Source organism: Rhea pennata, chromosome 3 (assembly GCF_028389875.1).
Source record: "Rhea pennata isolate bPtePen1 chromosome 3, bPtePen1.pri, whole genome shotgun sequence".
NCBI lineage: Eukaryota > Metazoa > Chordata > Aves > Rheiformes > Rheidae > Rhea > Rhea pennata.
In genome coordinates this window covers 44,928,700-44,945,389 of record NC_084665.1, presented here as the reverse complement: position 1 = coordinate 44,945,389, position 16,690 = coordinate 44,928,700, and the positions used below count along the sequence as shown (strand labels likewise).

Below are 16,690 nucleotides of genomic sequence, written 5' to 3'. Positions count from 1 at the left end.
GGAAATCGTAAGATAAATACTGTTCATATGACTGTCTCTCACATCTATGTGCTTGAGATCATGGTATTTTCATTGCATTTCTAAACTAAATTGAGCCAAAAGTCACTTTGGTATTTGTGAAGTAACTGTAATTTTACACACATTGTTTTGTTTTATATCCCAAGTCAGGAGTTTGGGATTTCAGTTTCCCAAAACAGTTGTCTACTTTAGGGGTAAACCAACCTTCTCCTCCCAGAACAAGATTTTAGGTATTCAGGTATTTCAAATATTTATTGTCTCTTCTAACAAAGATGTATAGAACACCCACATTTCACCTCTTTCCAGTTGTCTCACAGACCAAGACCCAGTGCATCCCTTCTGTGAGTCTGTCAAGAATTGTGCACAGATCTGCTTAGATTATTATAAACTCATCTCACTTTTTCGCTATTACTCTTGCAAAGTAGTTTTACAACAGCAAAACTGAGGATGGTGGGGAGGAAGTAAGTATTTGCAAGAGTTTCTTCTCTTGGTGTTTAAAACAGAGCTGACTACAGAGAAGCTATAACAAAGTTAGACCCCTGAGAATATAGCTTCCACTATAAAAGCAGAAGAGGCTTAATCTGAACAGTTTAGAAAACCGTCTATTCCTATGAAAGACTGGCACTGATGAAAAGGGGGAAAGCAGAAAGTAAGTAGCTCTCTCTTATTCCCCTCACACACAAAGATGAAGTCATACCACAACAGGTTATACCATTTCCATGAAATCCTGGATAGACTGTTAGGAGAGAAGTAGTTCAGTTGAGCTTTTCTTTGATATTATAGCACTGTCTCAGAAGGCAATAAGAGAATTTCTGGGCACAGTACCAGTCTACACAGATGTCCACCCAAAAAGCTGCTCCATTCTGCTTAAATATTATAGAAGCTTAGATGAAAGTCTTCAGAGACAATGACAGATTTTACTTTGACTGGCCAGGACTGCTCTAATTTTCACTTCATTATAACCATCCTTCTAGGAACTTTTTTTTTTTTTTTTTTTTTTTTTTTTTTTTTTTGACACTGTGCAAGATTGACCACAATAAGCTTCTGCTTACTCCAAAAGCCAAGGAGACAGAGTTTCTGTGACAGGTACAGGCTAGTACAATGACAGTTCCTCTTCGGGTGCCCTGTCACAGTATTACGGACAACTGGCTCCATTACTTGAAAAAGATTTAGTAGTAATAAATACAAGTGAAACTCTTGGTCTGAAGACTGCAAACATGACTGGCTCAGGGAGATTTAAATGACCAGTGAGATGATTACTTGCAGCCCACCACTTCTGACTCCACATATAGGCAGAAAACCAGAGCTGACTCTCACAGAAGGGGCAAACAAGACTACTGGTAACAGATTTTGCAGTGCATAGACTGCACCCTCACACCCTTTTATTCCAGGCCCTTCTTCCAGATGTATAAACACCACATGAATCAGTCACATACAAATGTATTTTCACATGTTTGACTTCCTAATACTAGAAGACCATCTGACTACCTGCAGGCAGCCATGCACTTGGACTCTGGAGCTGCTGCCACACATCCAGCTGGCTCACATGGGCACAGAAATCCCCAAACTGGCACCACAAGCTATGAAACTAAAAGAGCAGTTTTCTAGAAATTTGTCTCATTCACATGCATGTCCAAGAAGAACAAATTCCCCTTGATCTTTTTCATGTTTGAAACATTCAGAACTTACGTAACCTTTGTGAATGCCTGGAAGACCATAGGAACTGCCACAGTTACTCAGACTGCGAGACCAGCTAGTCCAGCATCCTATCCCTGACTATAGCCTCTAGCTTACGGCTTCAGAAGAGCAAGAGTAAGACATACATATACTTCCCCAAATACTAACCAGCCTCCAATTATGTTCAACCAGAGGGATTCCCTGTGGTTTGACTGTTTAGTCACCCTCAGTGGATCTCCTCCAAATATCTGTTAAGTCTAGCCTTGAACACAAACTTTACACATCCACAAAATCCTTTAAAAAGAAATTCCACAGATCTGTGACTCATACTCTGCTCTTTTTTTTTCTTTGAATCTAGCTCCAGACACACTGTCAAATCCTGCCCAGTCTATCACCTCTCTTCATGTGTAATCTCTTCTCCAGAACAAAGACCTCTAGCCTATTTACTCATTTCTTGCATAAAAGTTGTTCCATGTCTCTGATCGCTCTCATTGTCTCTGATTTTTTCCTCCCCTCCACTGCTTTATCCTTTGGAAAACAAAGAGGCCAGAACCACGTATATCTGTCAAGGCATGGATGAACCCCAGATTCACAGTGACATAATGATGACTTCCAGTTTGTACTCCTTTCCTAATACTTCTGAACACTTTTGACTACTTCTGAGCCAATGTCTTCATGGATTTCTTTTTTAAAATCACACCTCCAAGGTCTTGCTCCAGAATGACAATGTCTACCATTTTCCTGTGAAGCTAGGATTGTTTTTCTTTATTCACATTTATCTACAGAAGATTTCATCTGCTAATTATTATGTAGTCATTCAGTCCTGTAAGGCCCTTTTGAAACACCTCCTAGTCCTCCCTCATCCTAACTGTATTGAATAACTAGGTTTCATCAGCAGGCTTGCTCAACTCACTGCTCATTGCCTTTTCTGGTCATTTCCAGGACTTTCTCTAGCATCTAATAAGTACAACACTCACAATTCCTTTCAGAGGAAACATTATTAAAGACCACTTCACAAGAACTGTGAAGCCTATTGACGTCAAACTTCTAGTGATCATAAAGATTTTAGGCTCCTAACTGTTAGTTTATTGAAATTCACCAATAGTTCAGAAGTCGCTTCATAATCTTTGCTTTCTCAATAAACCAAGCCAAAAATCTAAACACCCCAGAATTCAGATGCTACTAGCGTTACCATATTTGTTGCTTACAATGTAGAATGAAAATACAAAGAAGAAGAAAACAGAATTTGGTGCCCCTCATGAAAACAATCTAAATTTTAATTAGTCCACTCAGCACCTGACAGAAATGGCTGTTCCAAGGGGATGGAAATGAAAATTTAAGATGCAGAGCAAGTTGTTCCCAGCACAACTACAGCACATTCCAACACACCTGCTGTAGGCTTATTTAGCACAGGTATCAATAGTAAGTAACCAGTCAGTGTGGGCCATGCAAGTCTGTCAGGGATCCTGGCTGCATACGTCTTGGCAACATCCTTCAACATGCAGACCTCCATTACTACTGCTATAGACAGCAAATCACAAAAAAGCTGGTGCAGGTACTTAAGCTACAAATCACCCCTTCACGTTTTGCACACACCTACCCCTTGGGCCCTCCCTTGACCACCCACAGTCAGAACACATGCCCTGCAAAAGACCAACGGTCAGTCATCTTGATACAAAATAACGGTTAACCATGGTCAACTTTGCAAACAGCTAACATGGTGTATCAGAAGTGATTAAAAAAAGAATGCTTAACTATATGGGCTGTATCATCACCAGGTACATAAGTAATTCAGTTAGACGTTATAAATCAGTATTTAAATTCTACAGTGAAAAATACTGGTACAAAAGTTAAAGTCATGTAAAAACCACAAAGTTGCCTTTAGTCATAAACAGCACATATAATGTATTTAAGCATGATGGGAATGCAGGTCATGTTAGAAAAGGGGAGAAGAAGAAAATAGAGTGATCATTTTTCCTCTCTCCTATTTGTGACTTACAGTGGCCTCAGACCCTGAAGTGAACTATGAATTTTAGGAACACAAAACTAAAGAGACAGTATGGGTCAACCCAGTGTAGACTCTCCAACTGCAAGTAGCAATGCAACAGAAAGCTAGTTCAGAACGGTTCCCAGAACATCTGTTACACCCACACACCATAAAATACCTCTCATCACTGTAAAACAAAGCCAAGACTTATCCTAAAAATTAAAAGCCATCAGCTGTATTGTACCATTGGAAGACAATAAGAAAGATGGTGAACATTACAGTGGGCTTACTACGGCATGTTAGCATGAGGTGGACCCCACCTTTAAAACTGGCACATCAGAGCACCTGTTGTAGGTAGAGAGTAAGGATTTATAGTATCAGGTCTAAGTTTCTCCCTTCCTTCTCTGTGCTTATACTTTATTTTACACAAGCAGCCCAAGTCCCACTCTAAATCTTCTGGTAAGAGATGACTGGTGTTTGAAAGAGCAGAGAATTAGTATAAAATATTTATCAGAGTTTAAGTGTGCAGACTTTATGTCTACATGGTCCCCCATTTATGTCACAGATTAAAATAACATTAAGAGAAAATTCATTGAGGACTACTAAATATTACATAATAGGGAGCAGAGATCAGAAGAAACTGTCTAACACTTTTTTCACTCATTAGGGGCATGCTTCTAGCTATTTATTTCTTAGATTACTAAAAAATTAACTGTACCAAGTAATTTTATTAAGGAGATACAAGCATAGAATTAAAATGATTGGCATTTTTGTTGCTTACAAATGAGAGTTCAGATTCAATGTTAAGGGAACACTTGACTGAAAACTTTGCAGGTTCTCTACTACCTCGAAAATATTTGCAATATTTAAATGAGCATTTTGTAAAGAGATTCTAGTGTAGAGAATGAACATCCATCATTATTGAAAAAAACTGTTTTCATATTTAACAATACATTTATATTGACACAGATGGTGAATAGTATTATTTAACTTCATCCTATTCCTTTTAAGCTCATACTGATAGGTTAAAGTGAGAATCCCCCCCCAGAAAGAGAAGTAATTCAGAGTAAGCACTGGGTTTTATTAAAAGTAGCACTCCTGTCAAATGAGAAAGAAAAGAAAAACAAAAGGCCGCAGGGGGGCGTTGTCTCCAGACCAGCTGTACTGTACATCTTTCCTTTTAGGGTATAATCCTATTTAAATTGACAGGAACTAAAACAGATGTATTTTTAGCATGTTAAACGTCTGGATGACAGTTAAGATATATTCATGGCTTGTACCAGAACAAATCACACACACACACTCTATACATAGTCCTACCTCAACTAAGCAAGTGAGGAAAAGGGGGCATAAGAAGAAACAACAAAATACTCCAGGAAAAAGAGACACAGGTAGAGAGACAGAAGGCGCGTGTGAGACAGAGAGAGGCAGAAGGCAGAAGAGAAAGAGTGCGTGCGTGAGAAGGAGAGAGAGAGAGAGCGAGCACACGCACGAGAAGCGGCGCGCACTAGCACGAGAGCAAGCGAGTGCGAGAAGGAGAGGGAGCGCGCGTGAGGAGCGTGAGCGTGTGTGGGAAAGAGCGTGCACAAGCACAAGCAAGACAACGAGCGAGCATGCGTGGGAAAGAGTGCGTGAGCGGGAAAGAGCAAAGCACGTCTATGCATGTATAACATAAAATCAAAAATTCAGACAAATGAGCTATTTTTCCCTGACCAGTTAGCAGGCATTTGAGGACATGAACTTTTCTAGTTAAGAGAGTTTGGAACAACTGAACTTGTTTGTATAACCAAGTACTAGTTGAGTTAAAGCAGTAGAACTTTCTAAAATAAACATAGCCAAGTATTCCTTCATCAAGTTAATAAAAGTAACAATTAACAAATTGATCTAAGCTTGACTTATAGGACTCTCTTTCTTCCCTAAAAGGAAGCAATCCCAAATCCTTCAGCTTTTTCTCCTCAGTGAGCCCTAGCATAAACAAGATAAAACTTTGCTAAATGCATCCTATCAAAACAAAGAGATCAACACGAGCTAGGGATAGGATTCAATGTTATAAACCTTGTTTTACTGTTGCATAGGAAAACACCACATTCTCCTTGAAGATACTCTCATAAGATTTTAGTATGTGAAAGCCTCATGTTTCGATTTATATAAAAAGTTACTATCTCTTCTGGCTATAAAAAGAAAAAAGTTTTGTTGCCAAGGATTTTAAGACTAGTCAGTACTAAACAATCTTTCCTTAGAATTCCCTGCCTTATTTATTCATATGTAGAGCTAACTTGAACAACTCAGCTTCTCAACTGTTTGAGAAGCAGAGGCAGAACGCCATGTAAATTTTGAGCTGATCAAAGCTGAAAGCTGCATAAAGTCAAGCACTCAGTAATTAGGGTAAGCTTTACACATTATTCTGATCAACCATAAGAAAATATGTATTTCACCTGCACAACTCAATCTCATCTACAAATTTCTGAAATAACTGCATGCTAATAAATTGGTAATATTTACTATCAAATAATTGATAGCATTTACTATTAGCTAGCAATACTTCAGTAAATTTTGCTTACAGAACAGTACCATATAGCTTAGTAAGTACTTACAATCAATATACAACAAAACTGTGTCTTGTGACTGTGCATTTAGGACTGTTCAATACATTTCTTTAACAGATATGCATTTCCTTTCCCTATTGCCCTACTTTTGGTACTGTGCTTCTGTTTCATAATACTTCTAACAGATTAAATGCAAAATGAAATCTCTGGGTATTATGTAAACTGATACTGAAATATCATTATCTAACTCTGCCTATATGAAAAAAAATCACTCCTCGTTAGTATTCAGTAATTATGCTGAAATATCTCTAAAGGCGATTCTGGAGTAGCCTTACACAGGCATTCTTCCAGACAAAAAAGAAAGAGGAAAGAAGGAAAGAAAAAAAAAAAAAAAAAAAAAAAAAGCAGCATTCCTCTGCTTTACATGAGCAAGCAACAAGATCATTAAACTAAAGAAATCTCATATTGTTAGCCAATTCACTGCTCTTTGAAAACTCTGTCCCCTTTCAACTCTTATCCTACACATTACTTGTTATCTGTGTTTCTCAGTGACTGGATACACAGCCACTATCTTTCAAGATGTCCATACGCCAAAAAGTATATTTTTTACTTGGGTTGGCTAATCAGTTACCAAGCTTCAAGTGAAGACACAGCAATGAACTAATGGTCAAACTGCAGTCTGAACTCCACTTAATAAGTGCAATTTACTTCGCCTTTGCTACTAGTGTCAAACATCCCTTTTCAATCGAGGCATAACTTGAATACCCCTAGATCTTGGATTTCAGACACTATTTCAGAGTTTATCTAAGCGGGGACAGTGGAGAAAATGAAAAAGAGTGAAAAAAGCGGTAATGATAGTGCAATTCAATGTAATTCAAGCATGCTGAATCCTCATGTGAACTCTCATTTGGTAGTAAAGCAGACTCAAGTATATAAAACTGCACCAAACTCGGAATGACAGCAGCCATGTGAAGGGTCTTGCATTCTTTAAAGCAAAGAAGTTAAAAGTTGTGAAGTTACAATTTCTTGAGCGTCTCCATGTAATTAGTCCCAAAAGTCATATCTTAGACCCATGAGGCTAAAGCATGTTGATTTATCTGGATAGAAAGGTGGGTTTTAACTTAATCAGATTAGCATGTTAAACACACCGGGTCTTCCCTGATAAGTCTCTTCTAAATATGCTAGTTAGCGTCTTCAACTGCCAGCCTAGATGAGGCCTCAGGGGAAAGGAAGAATCAGTAGTAAAACAGACAGAGCTACAAGCCAGGACACTAGTAAAGCTCTGAAGACACACTGCTATCTTCAACATTTTCTTCAGGTTATCTTTGAGCAGTTCTGCTCCAGGCAATCTGTTTTCAATCCCTGTTTCAGATAATAAATGTCCTCCACGAGCTGTAATCCCGCACACCCAACTCTGGGAGGCAGATTCTGCTAAAAGGCATGCACACATGGCAGAGGTCTGTCTGCAGCATGAAGCTCGCAGTTGCTCTGGCTGTGCATTCCCACACGCCCTCAAACCTTTAAGCAATGAACATCACACTAAGAGACAGAACAACACCCACGATGCTAAGAGATGCCAGTGTTGGACATGTCAGGCTGCTGATCAGACACCCATTGCTGAAGCTGCGTGACTTGGGCACAATCGAGCACACAAACACATACCACGACAAGGACTTTTCTTAGCTGTTAACATATCCCATGCAGAAGGCATAGAAGTTATCTGGGGACAACATTCATTCTGAGCAACTACTTAAATGCTCCTTTCCCTTCTCCCATCTGTGGCATCACCTCCCAGGCAGGCTGCGTGTACCACAAAGAACCAACAACAGCCACGGCACCAAGAAGTGAACGCGCACAGACCTGATACAACCCAACTGGAACAAATAAGCTCTTTTGACCCGAACTACTGCAGACCAGCATCTGACCATGCTGTAACACAATGTAAAACCCAACGGGCACCACCACGCTTCGACCCAAGCCAGGCAAGGAGGCTGCAACCCCGCAGGGAAGCCCAGCCAGACCTGCCAACCTTCCAGCTGCCGCGACCCCCGCCCGCACTCACGTAGAGGGAGCGGACGGCGGCGCCGTAGAAGCGCAGCGCCCTGCGCAGCCCCAGCGCCGCCGAGCGCGCGTCGTCGCCGGGCTCCAGCGCCGCGTCGCCCCGCTCCACGCCGTGCGGCAGCAGCAGCGGCCGCTCCGCGGGCGCGGCCAGCGCCAGGCGCAGCGCCAGGGCCAGGAGCGCCCAGCGCGGGCAGCAGGAGGCGACGACGCGCATGCTGGCGGCTCCCGGCCCGGCGGCGCCGCGCAGCTATAAGCGCGGGCGGCGGGGCCGGGCGGAGCGGGGCCGGCGCCGCCGCCAATGACGGCGAAGGGGCGGCCCGGCCCGGCCCGGCCCCGGGAAGCCGCAGGTTGCCGTAAGGCGGCGGGCAGAACGAGCCCGACCAGCCCCGGGCTCCCCGCGGCCGGGCGAGTGGCGAGACTACCGCTGCGCCGGCGCTGCCGCAGTGGGATGGTCTGCGCGCCGCCTCTGCCGAGGCCGAGCTCACGGCACCGTCCCCGCTGTGGCGGCGCGAGTGGGTCGTCCGTGAGCGAGCAGCTTCGGATCCGAGATCGGTTCAGTTCCTTGAGAATCGGGCGGGCGGTTCCGAGGCCACGGCTCACTCACTCCCCAGCGCTGCGGGGGGGGGGGGGGTCTTCTCGTGGTGGTCACACTGGACGTTTTTCCAACAGCTGCAGTACATCATGATAGTATACCAACAGCTAACACACTGAAACAAAGTATGATCAAAAAAAAAAAATCAATCTGAATAAAAATTATGAATTCTTACATTGTTTTCTGAAATCTTTCCAACACCACCTGCATATTATGGGAAGAAACAGCTGAAATGTGTTTCATAATTAACTCCACTGTCAGAGCTGCACTTGATTGTAAAATAAAATTCAAACACAATCTGTAAATGAAAAATTATGATACAAGATTTATACAAAAGAAATATAGTTTCTTATCATAGAATCAGGAGGGTTGGAAGGGACCTCTGGAGATCATCTAGTCCAACCCCACGAGTGGCCCACACGGGGATCAAACCCGTGACCTTGGCATTATTAGCACCACACTCTAACCAACTGAGCTAAATATCTATATAGGACCTTTCTGACCCCGCCTTCCTGCCTCATAGTCTTGGTACTGCTCCCAAGAAACACTCAGAATCAGCTGAAGAACCAATGTATTTGATCTTCTAAGCTCTCACGTGAACAGCAGTGTTTAAGGATTCAGTCTTGTCCAGTAGAGCATACACCATAGTATTTCAACAGAATGTTTATAGCAGAAAAGCACACAAGGGAAAGCAGCTCAAACACTACTCACATAGCCTTTTTACACACCCAGATGCAACACTGCTTTTCTTTAAACACCTGCTCATTCCATTTCTCTCAATTGCCCTTGTCTTTCATTCATCTGTTTCTTTTTCCTAAAATCTTATAAAAGTTTTTTTTGGTAAGAGAACACAATTTTGCTTTTAGTAGGTTACAGAAGCACAGGACATTCCAAGGTAATGTTATAACTATGCCTAATAGAGCTAAACGCACTTGTATATCAAGAACATTGTTATTACTAGCAACTACTTACAGTTGACTTCTGTGTTCAGGGAAGACAGCCACAGAGACGAGTAGCACGGTGGTCTGGGAAGAAAAGCCTTCTTTCTACACAATGCAGTGCTATCTGTAGCTTATTCTCCAACTTCTCTGTATTTTCACATCTCAAAAGACAGTAACCAGTGGATTCAGGGATATCTGGCCAATTAGTGCTACAAAAGTAGACTTTTGGCTAGATCACCATACCTGAGAGTAGTCATTATTGGTTTATCCTCAGAAGACCTATGTGACTTATCTTTCTTTCTTCCTCATCTGACAAAAAAGATACCTAAACTACAAGCAATTAGGCAGTCTGTATCTTTTCACCCATACAAGTGTTTATACTTAGTAAATTTGAAATTGATTTGAATGCTAGAGAGTTAAATGTATACAGCTCTGTATTTAAATCGCTAATAGCTTTATGATAGTAAATCCTCTGTCCATGAGTCAATATATTGCAATTGTTTAGTCTATTCTTATATTGAGAGGATCGTATTGTTTCTGTCATAATTGAATAAGTTTACCTCATATGCAGCTCCCACTGTGATGAGTAATGAGAATCATTAGTTTCTAGACTCAAAGAAATATTTAAGTTGTCCTTTCTAGTATCTTCATTAATGATTTGGAAAAGGGATGGAAAAACATGCTCACAGATGGTGTAATTAACTTGAGAGACACTAATTGCAAACACCAATCAGAATGGAGAATGCAAAAGATTTTAGTGAGACTAAAGATGAAAAAAAATGTACTCCGAGACCAACTGGAATAATGCCAGATAATATACCATGGAGCAAAATCTTTCAAAACATACACATTAAATGCTTGAAAAGAACATCACATTTTTAGTGGATAATAAATTAGGTATGACAGCAGTTTACAAAGCAACACTATGTCCAGAACAGCCAATTAGATCCTGTGCTACAAATGAGCAGGTTTTATTAATTATAAGGAGGCAAATGACCTTTTCTAAAGGGATAATAATGACACTATTTTTCCACTTTTTTTTTTTTTTTTTTTTTTTTTTTGTGAGATAAAGAGACCTCACAAAAAATGCACTACTGGAGAGAATTCAGAGTGAAACAATTAAAAAGTTCAGAGGACCAGAAGGAGTGAATACAAAGACTTACTAAAGAACAGAACATGTGTACTTAGCTAAATGATAACAGGGAGGAAATCTGATTACCATCTCATGTTAAAGATATGAGATGTCTTCAACTCAAATATCTTAAGGGTGTCAAGCAGAGGGAGGAATTGTAAGTGCAAGTTTGAGAAGTATAGGTAACTAGGAGATCAAAGTAACTAAAAAAAACCATGAAACCAAACATTAGAAAATGCTTCTCAACCATGGAGTCTATTTTCAGAAATCCATATATCTGGCATAGTAGCAGCAGAACGATAGAAACCTTTGAGTTGCCCAGTGCTAGGTTGATTGGATTACTAAAGAACAAACCTTGAGGAATAACTCTGTATTTGGTCTTGGGATGAGAAAATCCAACAGATTTTTCAGTTGAGTTTCTATGTTGATATGCTACTTAAATAGTTCACAGAGATACATGTGCATATCTTTGAAAAATTCCATTGCCTAGATGTAAAGAGATGTAGAAAAGGTGACTGCAGATATTGCTTTGGACATCACCCTCTTGACCTTCTCAGCCTCCTCCCCAGGTTCTAGTAACAGAGAGAGGGAGCTAAAATGTTCCCTTTGCTGGCATGACTGGGGGAAGGAAAACAATGACATGGGCTTCTCATGAGGATCTTCAGCTGTCCAAGGATGATGAAGCATTTTAGTGGATGGATCATCAAAAGAAATCGTGTGGTGATAAACTGGAAAGAATTGGACAGTTGGGATAATGACAGGAAAGAATAGAACTGAGTCTGCTGAGAAGGAACATTTTTTAGAGACATAAGGTCATGGGAATCAGAGGGTCACAAGCAAAGGCAAGGCTTGCAGGGAGATCATGGAGTGAGCTTCATAAATTTAAATCACTCTGGCTTGGCACTTAATCTTTGTTGTTCATTAGAGTGGAACATTATGAGATTCCCCTCTGTAACTCTACATGAGCCCAATATCATTAAGGAGGTCACAGAATTTAGGAACACCACAAAAAAAAAAAAAAAAAAATATTTTGCAGCTGAGCTATACAGAAAGAGACTAATTTTTAAAGCACAATTAGATGCTTAAGAGATGTGCATGAAGGCAATATTGTATCACGCCCTCTGCATTAGTACTGACATAAAAGATGGTAAAATACCTTCTTTTTCTCTCATGTGGAAATATTACAAAGCAACAAAAGGACAACTTCCTTGGGAACTCATATCCTGCTCTGGAGTACAGCTGGGCAGACATAGGGATGTGTAACACTTGGCCAATGACCTGGTCAACACAGAAGAGATATACTGCTGGGATATAATGGTAGAGCAGCAATGTATTATTTACTGCCTGAAGTAGGGGAAGAAGCATGGGAGAAACAATAGTTCTCAGGCTCTTGCTTGGTCTGCTGTTAGGAGAAACTACTTATATTTCTAAGGTTACCTTCAATTACTTCTGTGCCCCATTACTAGAACTGATAATTACATCAACAAAGAACAGAAAAAAATAATCCCAGAGGAATCTATGCAGTAAAATTATGCTTATACAGAAGCACAAACAGTTTTATTCATCCCAGTTTATATTCTCAGAAAAATGAGACTGAAAAAGGAATAGAAAAGTAATAGCTTCACAGCAACTGGCTAGTTTAGAAAGCGTTCTTAAAATTCTCCCATCTGTGATTTAGCCACATGAAAAATATGAGGCTTTTTTCAAACATAAAAAGATATTCTTACATCCTAATGCCCGCTGTTTCTTAAGAAAGGAGTCCCCAGGAAAAATAATCTGACTTCTTTTGAAGTAAAAGATACTTGCAATAGGGCAAGAAGACTTATAGTTAGCCTTCTATTAAAAAACGCAACACAGCACAAAACTACTATACCTACTCTGAGTTTTACTTTTTTGTCATTATCTAAAATTTTAAGCTCTATGCAACAACAGACTGCAAACAAAGACACTAAGAACAGACTTCATATTTGCAAAAAACCTCATAGGAGACAGGAAGACAAAAGGTACAGCCAGCTTCTCATATATGCAAAAAAATGATTACAGTACGAAGGATCATTGTTTTCTAAACAATGGGAATGGGACATGGAAAAGCAAATTGAATGAGACAGGGAGACAGATATGGAAAAGATATCCTTTGTATCCTATCTACTGTGAGACTGAAAGGATCAGCAGTAGTCAGCATGGATTCACCAAGGGGAAATTCTGCTTAACCAACCTGATAGCCTTCTATGATGGAATGACTGGCTGGGTAGATGAGGGGAGAGCAGTGGATGTCGTGTACCTTGACTTCAGCAAGGCTTTTGACGCTGTCTCCCATAACATCCTCCTATAGAAGCTCAGGAAGTGTGGGTTAGATGAGTGGACAGTGAGGTGGATTGAGAACTGGCTGAAAGGCAGAGCTCAGAGGGTTGCCATCACTGGCGTTGAGTCTAGTTGGAGGCCTGTGGCTAGTGGCATCCTCCAGGGCTCAATACTGGGTCCCATCTTGTACAACATCTTCATCAATGACCTGGATGAGAGGACGGAGTGCCTCCTCAGCAAGTCTGCAGATGATACCAAGCTGGGAGGAGTGGCCGACACACCGGAGGGCTGTGCTGCCATTCAGAGGGATCTGGACAGGCTGGAGAGCTGGGCAGAGAGGAACCCCATGAGGTTCAACAAGGGCACGTGCAGGGTCCTGCATCTAGGGAGAAATAACTCTAGGCACCAGTACAAGCTGGGGGCTGACCTTCTGGAGGGCAGCTCTGCAGAGAAAGACCTGGGAGTGCTGGTGGATGACAGGTTGACCATGAGCCAGCAATGTGCCCTTGTGGCCAGGAAGGCCAACGGTCTCCTGGGGTGCATTAGGAAGAGTGCTGCCAGCAGGTCGAGGGAGGTGATCCTGTCCCTCTACTCAGCCCTGGGAAGGCCTCATCTCGAATACTGTGTCCAGTTCTGGGCTCCCCAGTACAAGGGAGATATGGAGCTACTGGAGAGAGTCCAGCGTAGGGCTACAAAGATGATCAGAGGGCTGGAGCACCTGCCCTGTGAGGAATGGCTGCGAGAGCTGGGCCTCTTCAGCCTGGGGAAGAGAAGACTGAGGAGGGATCTGATCAATGTGTACAAGTACCTGAAGGGAGGGTGTCAAGGGGATGGGGACAAATTTTTCAGTAGCCCTGTGTGACAGGACAAGAGGCAATGGGCAGAAATTGAAGCACAGGAAGTTCCACCTGAACGTGAGGGGGAATTTCTTCACTGTGAGAGTGATGGAGCACTGGACCAGGTTGCCCAGGAAGGTTGTGGAGTCTCCTTCTCTGGAGAGATTCAAGGCCCGCCTGGATGCAGCCCTGTCTAATACACTCTAGGTGACCCTACTGAGCAGGGAGGTTGGACTAGCTGATCTCCAGAGGTCCCTTCCAACCTTACTGATTCTATGATTCTATAAGTACTCTATCCCACTGATACCTTACTGTATCAGACAGAATAGAAATAGTAAACACAGAGGAAATACATCTCCTTGTAGTCCGGTGATGAGATGGTATATAATGCATCTCATGTTAAACCATCACTTTAGAATAAATGTGCACTCAACCCAAAAAATATTGCTGAATTTTGCTTTCTGTTTTTCTTAGGCATCCAGACTTTTACTGCAATGAAAATGAACGTGAATTTCAGCTACACAGAGTGCAGATTTTTTTTGCATAAATCCCAGCAGTAAAGCCTCTAGATGGTAATGAACAAGAAAAGAAAAGCGAACTGCTGGTCTGATGTTAGCGGTGGCTAGAAATTCAACTACAGATGATACTACAGAAGCTCAGCCTTAACTACTCCATGAAGATATATTCAAAAGGGCTAATAAAGCCAGAAACATTGGCACAGATTTTCAAGTGACATCCAAGCTATTATCTCACAGTTCACTGCAGTATGTGCCTTTACAGCATCCAGTCTCATTGAGCCTAACTCTGACTCGATTCTCTGACTGCTAGAGTAACTCAAGTTAAAACAGTTATGATTTAGAAAGGGAACACATGGTCTCAGATGAGTTTAAATAACCACAAGTTAGAAAAGGCACTTCCTAATTTTTCCCTATCCATGATTCGATGGTCTCTTTTAGAAAGTAAAGGACTTTTTTTCTGAAACTGATTTTCTGAAGTGGAATCCACTGCCTAAGCCGGTGAAATTCATCAAGAAGAACATGTCATTAACTTGGGCAGCTGTGAGTAAAGCAGAGAAATGGATTTTCAATCAGGGTAGACAATGCTGTGGTGCAACAAAGGCCAACAATTTTAATTACCATTTTTTACAACAGGATTGGATAAGATTAGAGATCTTTAGTAAAGTAATCACTGGTTCTTACAATGTGGTCTCAAAACAATCTGGTGGCTCATCTTTACATGTAGAGACAGTTGTGAAAACCCTGCATAGATGGAGGACAAGGTTCCTTATTTGAGTCTATCCTCGGCCAGACTGAACACTAGGTATTAATATTTCCTATGGCGAGGTTGCTTGTAAATATTTTCTTTGTTGGACAGGATCTGCTAAGAAAGGAGAAATTTCCTCCATTAAGAAAAAGAAGATACTTGTGTTTCCTGACATCTCCTGGTCAACTGTTCAGTTTGTCTGAAGGTTTGTCTTGAATGATAAAAGTAAAGCAGCTGTTTCGCATGTAGTAACTCTAGAAGCTGTGGAACTTATGAAATCTATTTTTATGTCCTTTGTGTTTACTGACAAATGATTATGTATCTAACACTATGCAAGCTCTGACCAAATTTCTACATTCATTACACTCACTCATTACATCATGCATCTTCAGCAGTGTGATGAGTCTCCTCAGTGATGGACTTAAGCACATGCTGAACAAAAAGCTTTCTGTATTCAGGATCTATCACAGCATCACTCAGCATCTATCACAGTTTTCACCACGTTGCCAAAATTTATTTGCGAACTTAAGCTATTTTGCTAAAAGAGGATGGACTCAAGCATGTGCTTAAAGGCAAAAATACTCTCTCAAAAGCTGGCCTGAGGATGGTTGAATCATAACCTCAGCCTCTAAGAACAGGCAAAATATTGGAGAGACATACAAAATGTTAGTGAAAATTTGTGGATAACAATTTAGTATTTTCAACAGTTTTCTCATCTCTTTTTCATTCTTTTCCTCATAAGATTTCTAGTCCTTGTAGTTAAAATTGAAGCTCTGAGATGCTGTAAATATAACCATTTCTTCTTAGATTAGATACACAAAAGTTTAAGAACTTACGGTACATGTTTAGCCTGAAGAGTTAATTTCTGTGCTTTGAGACAAACTATTTTTTAAAATTAGTTGAACATGATGCATATAGTTGTTTGTAACATACTATGCATCTATAACGCTGAGTGAAGGTATCTCTCTCTTTCTCTTAAAAAACTGTTTTGTATCAAGTTCGTGAATTTTCCCCTAGCTTGAAACAGTCCAGATGCAAGAACCAGGAGTAATTCAATGAATTACAACTATTTATTCTCCCTGACCCAAGGATTTTATGTCGCTGTTCACTTCACTTGGAAACTGCAGACTAATATAAACAGTGGCTCACTCATTTCTTCCCAAACCTAGTTTAATGTTTCAGCTTAGCTCTTAACATAGTTTTGTCACAGAGCAACAATAAAACATTAAGATCTGCATTACAGCAACTCTGCACAGGAATAATCACTGCCCCTGGGAAAACAGGCATTATTTGGAAACACAAGGGCTGATGCAATAGCTCTTATTCACTGGTGAAG

At 41.0% G+C, this 16,690-nt stretch overlaps 1 protein-coding gene across 1 annotated transcript in view; it reads right to left on the bottom strand.

Annotated features, from left to right (window-relative positions):
• NID1 (nidogen 1) overlaps positions 1-8,503 on the bottom strand; it is a 48,300-nt gene extending 39,797 nt beyond the window's left edge. The window contains exon 1 of the mRNA XM_062572172.1: positions 8,291-8,503. Within this exon, the coding sequence (XP_062428156.1) occupies positions 8,291-8,503 (213 nt within the window). The remainder of the gene's footprint in view (positions 1-8,290) is intronic.
• Between the last annotated feature and the right edge of the window lie 8,187 nt (positions 8,504-16,690).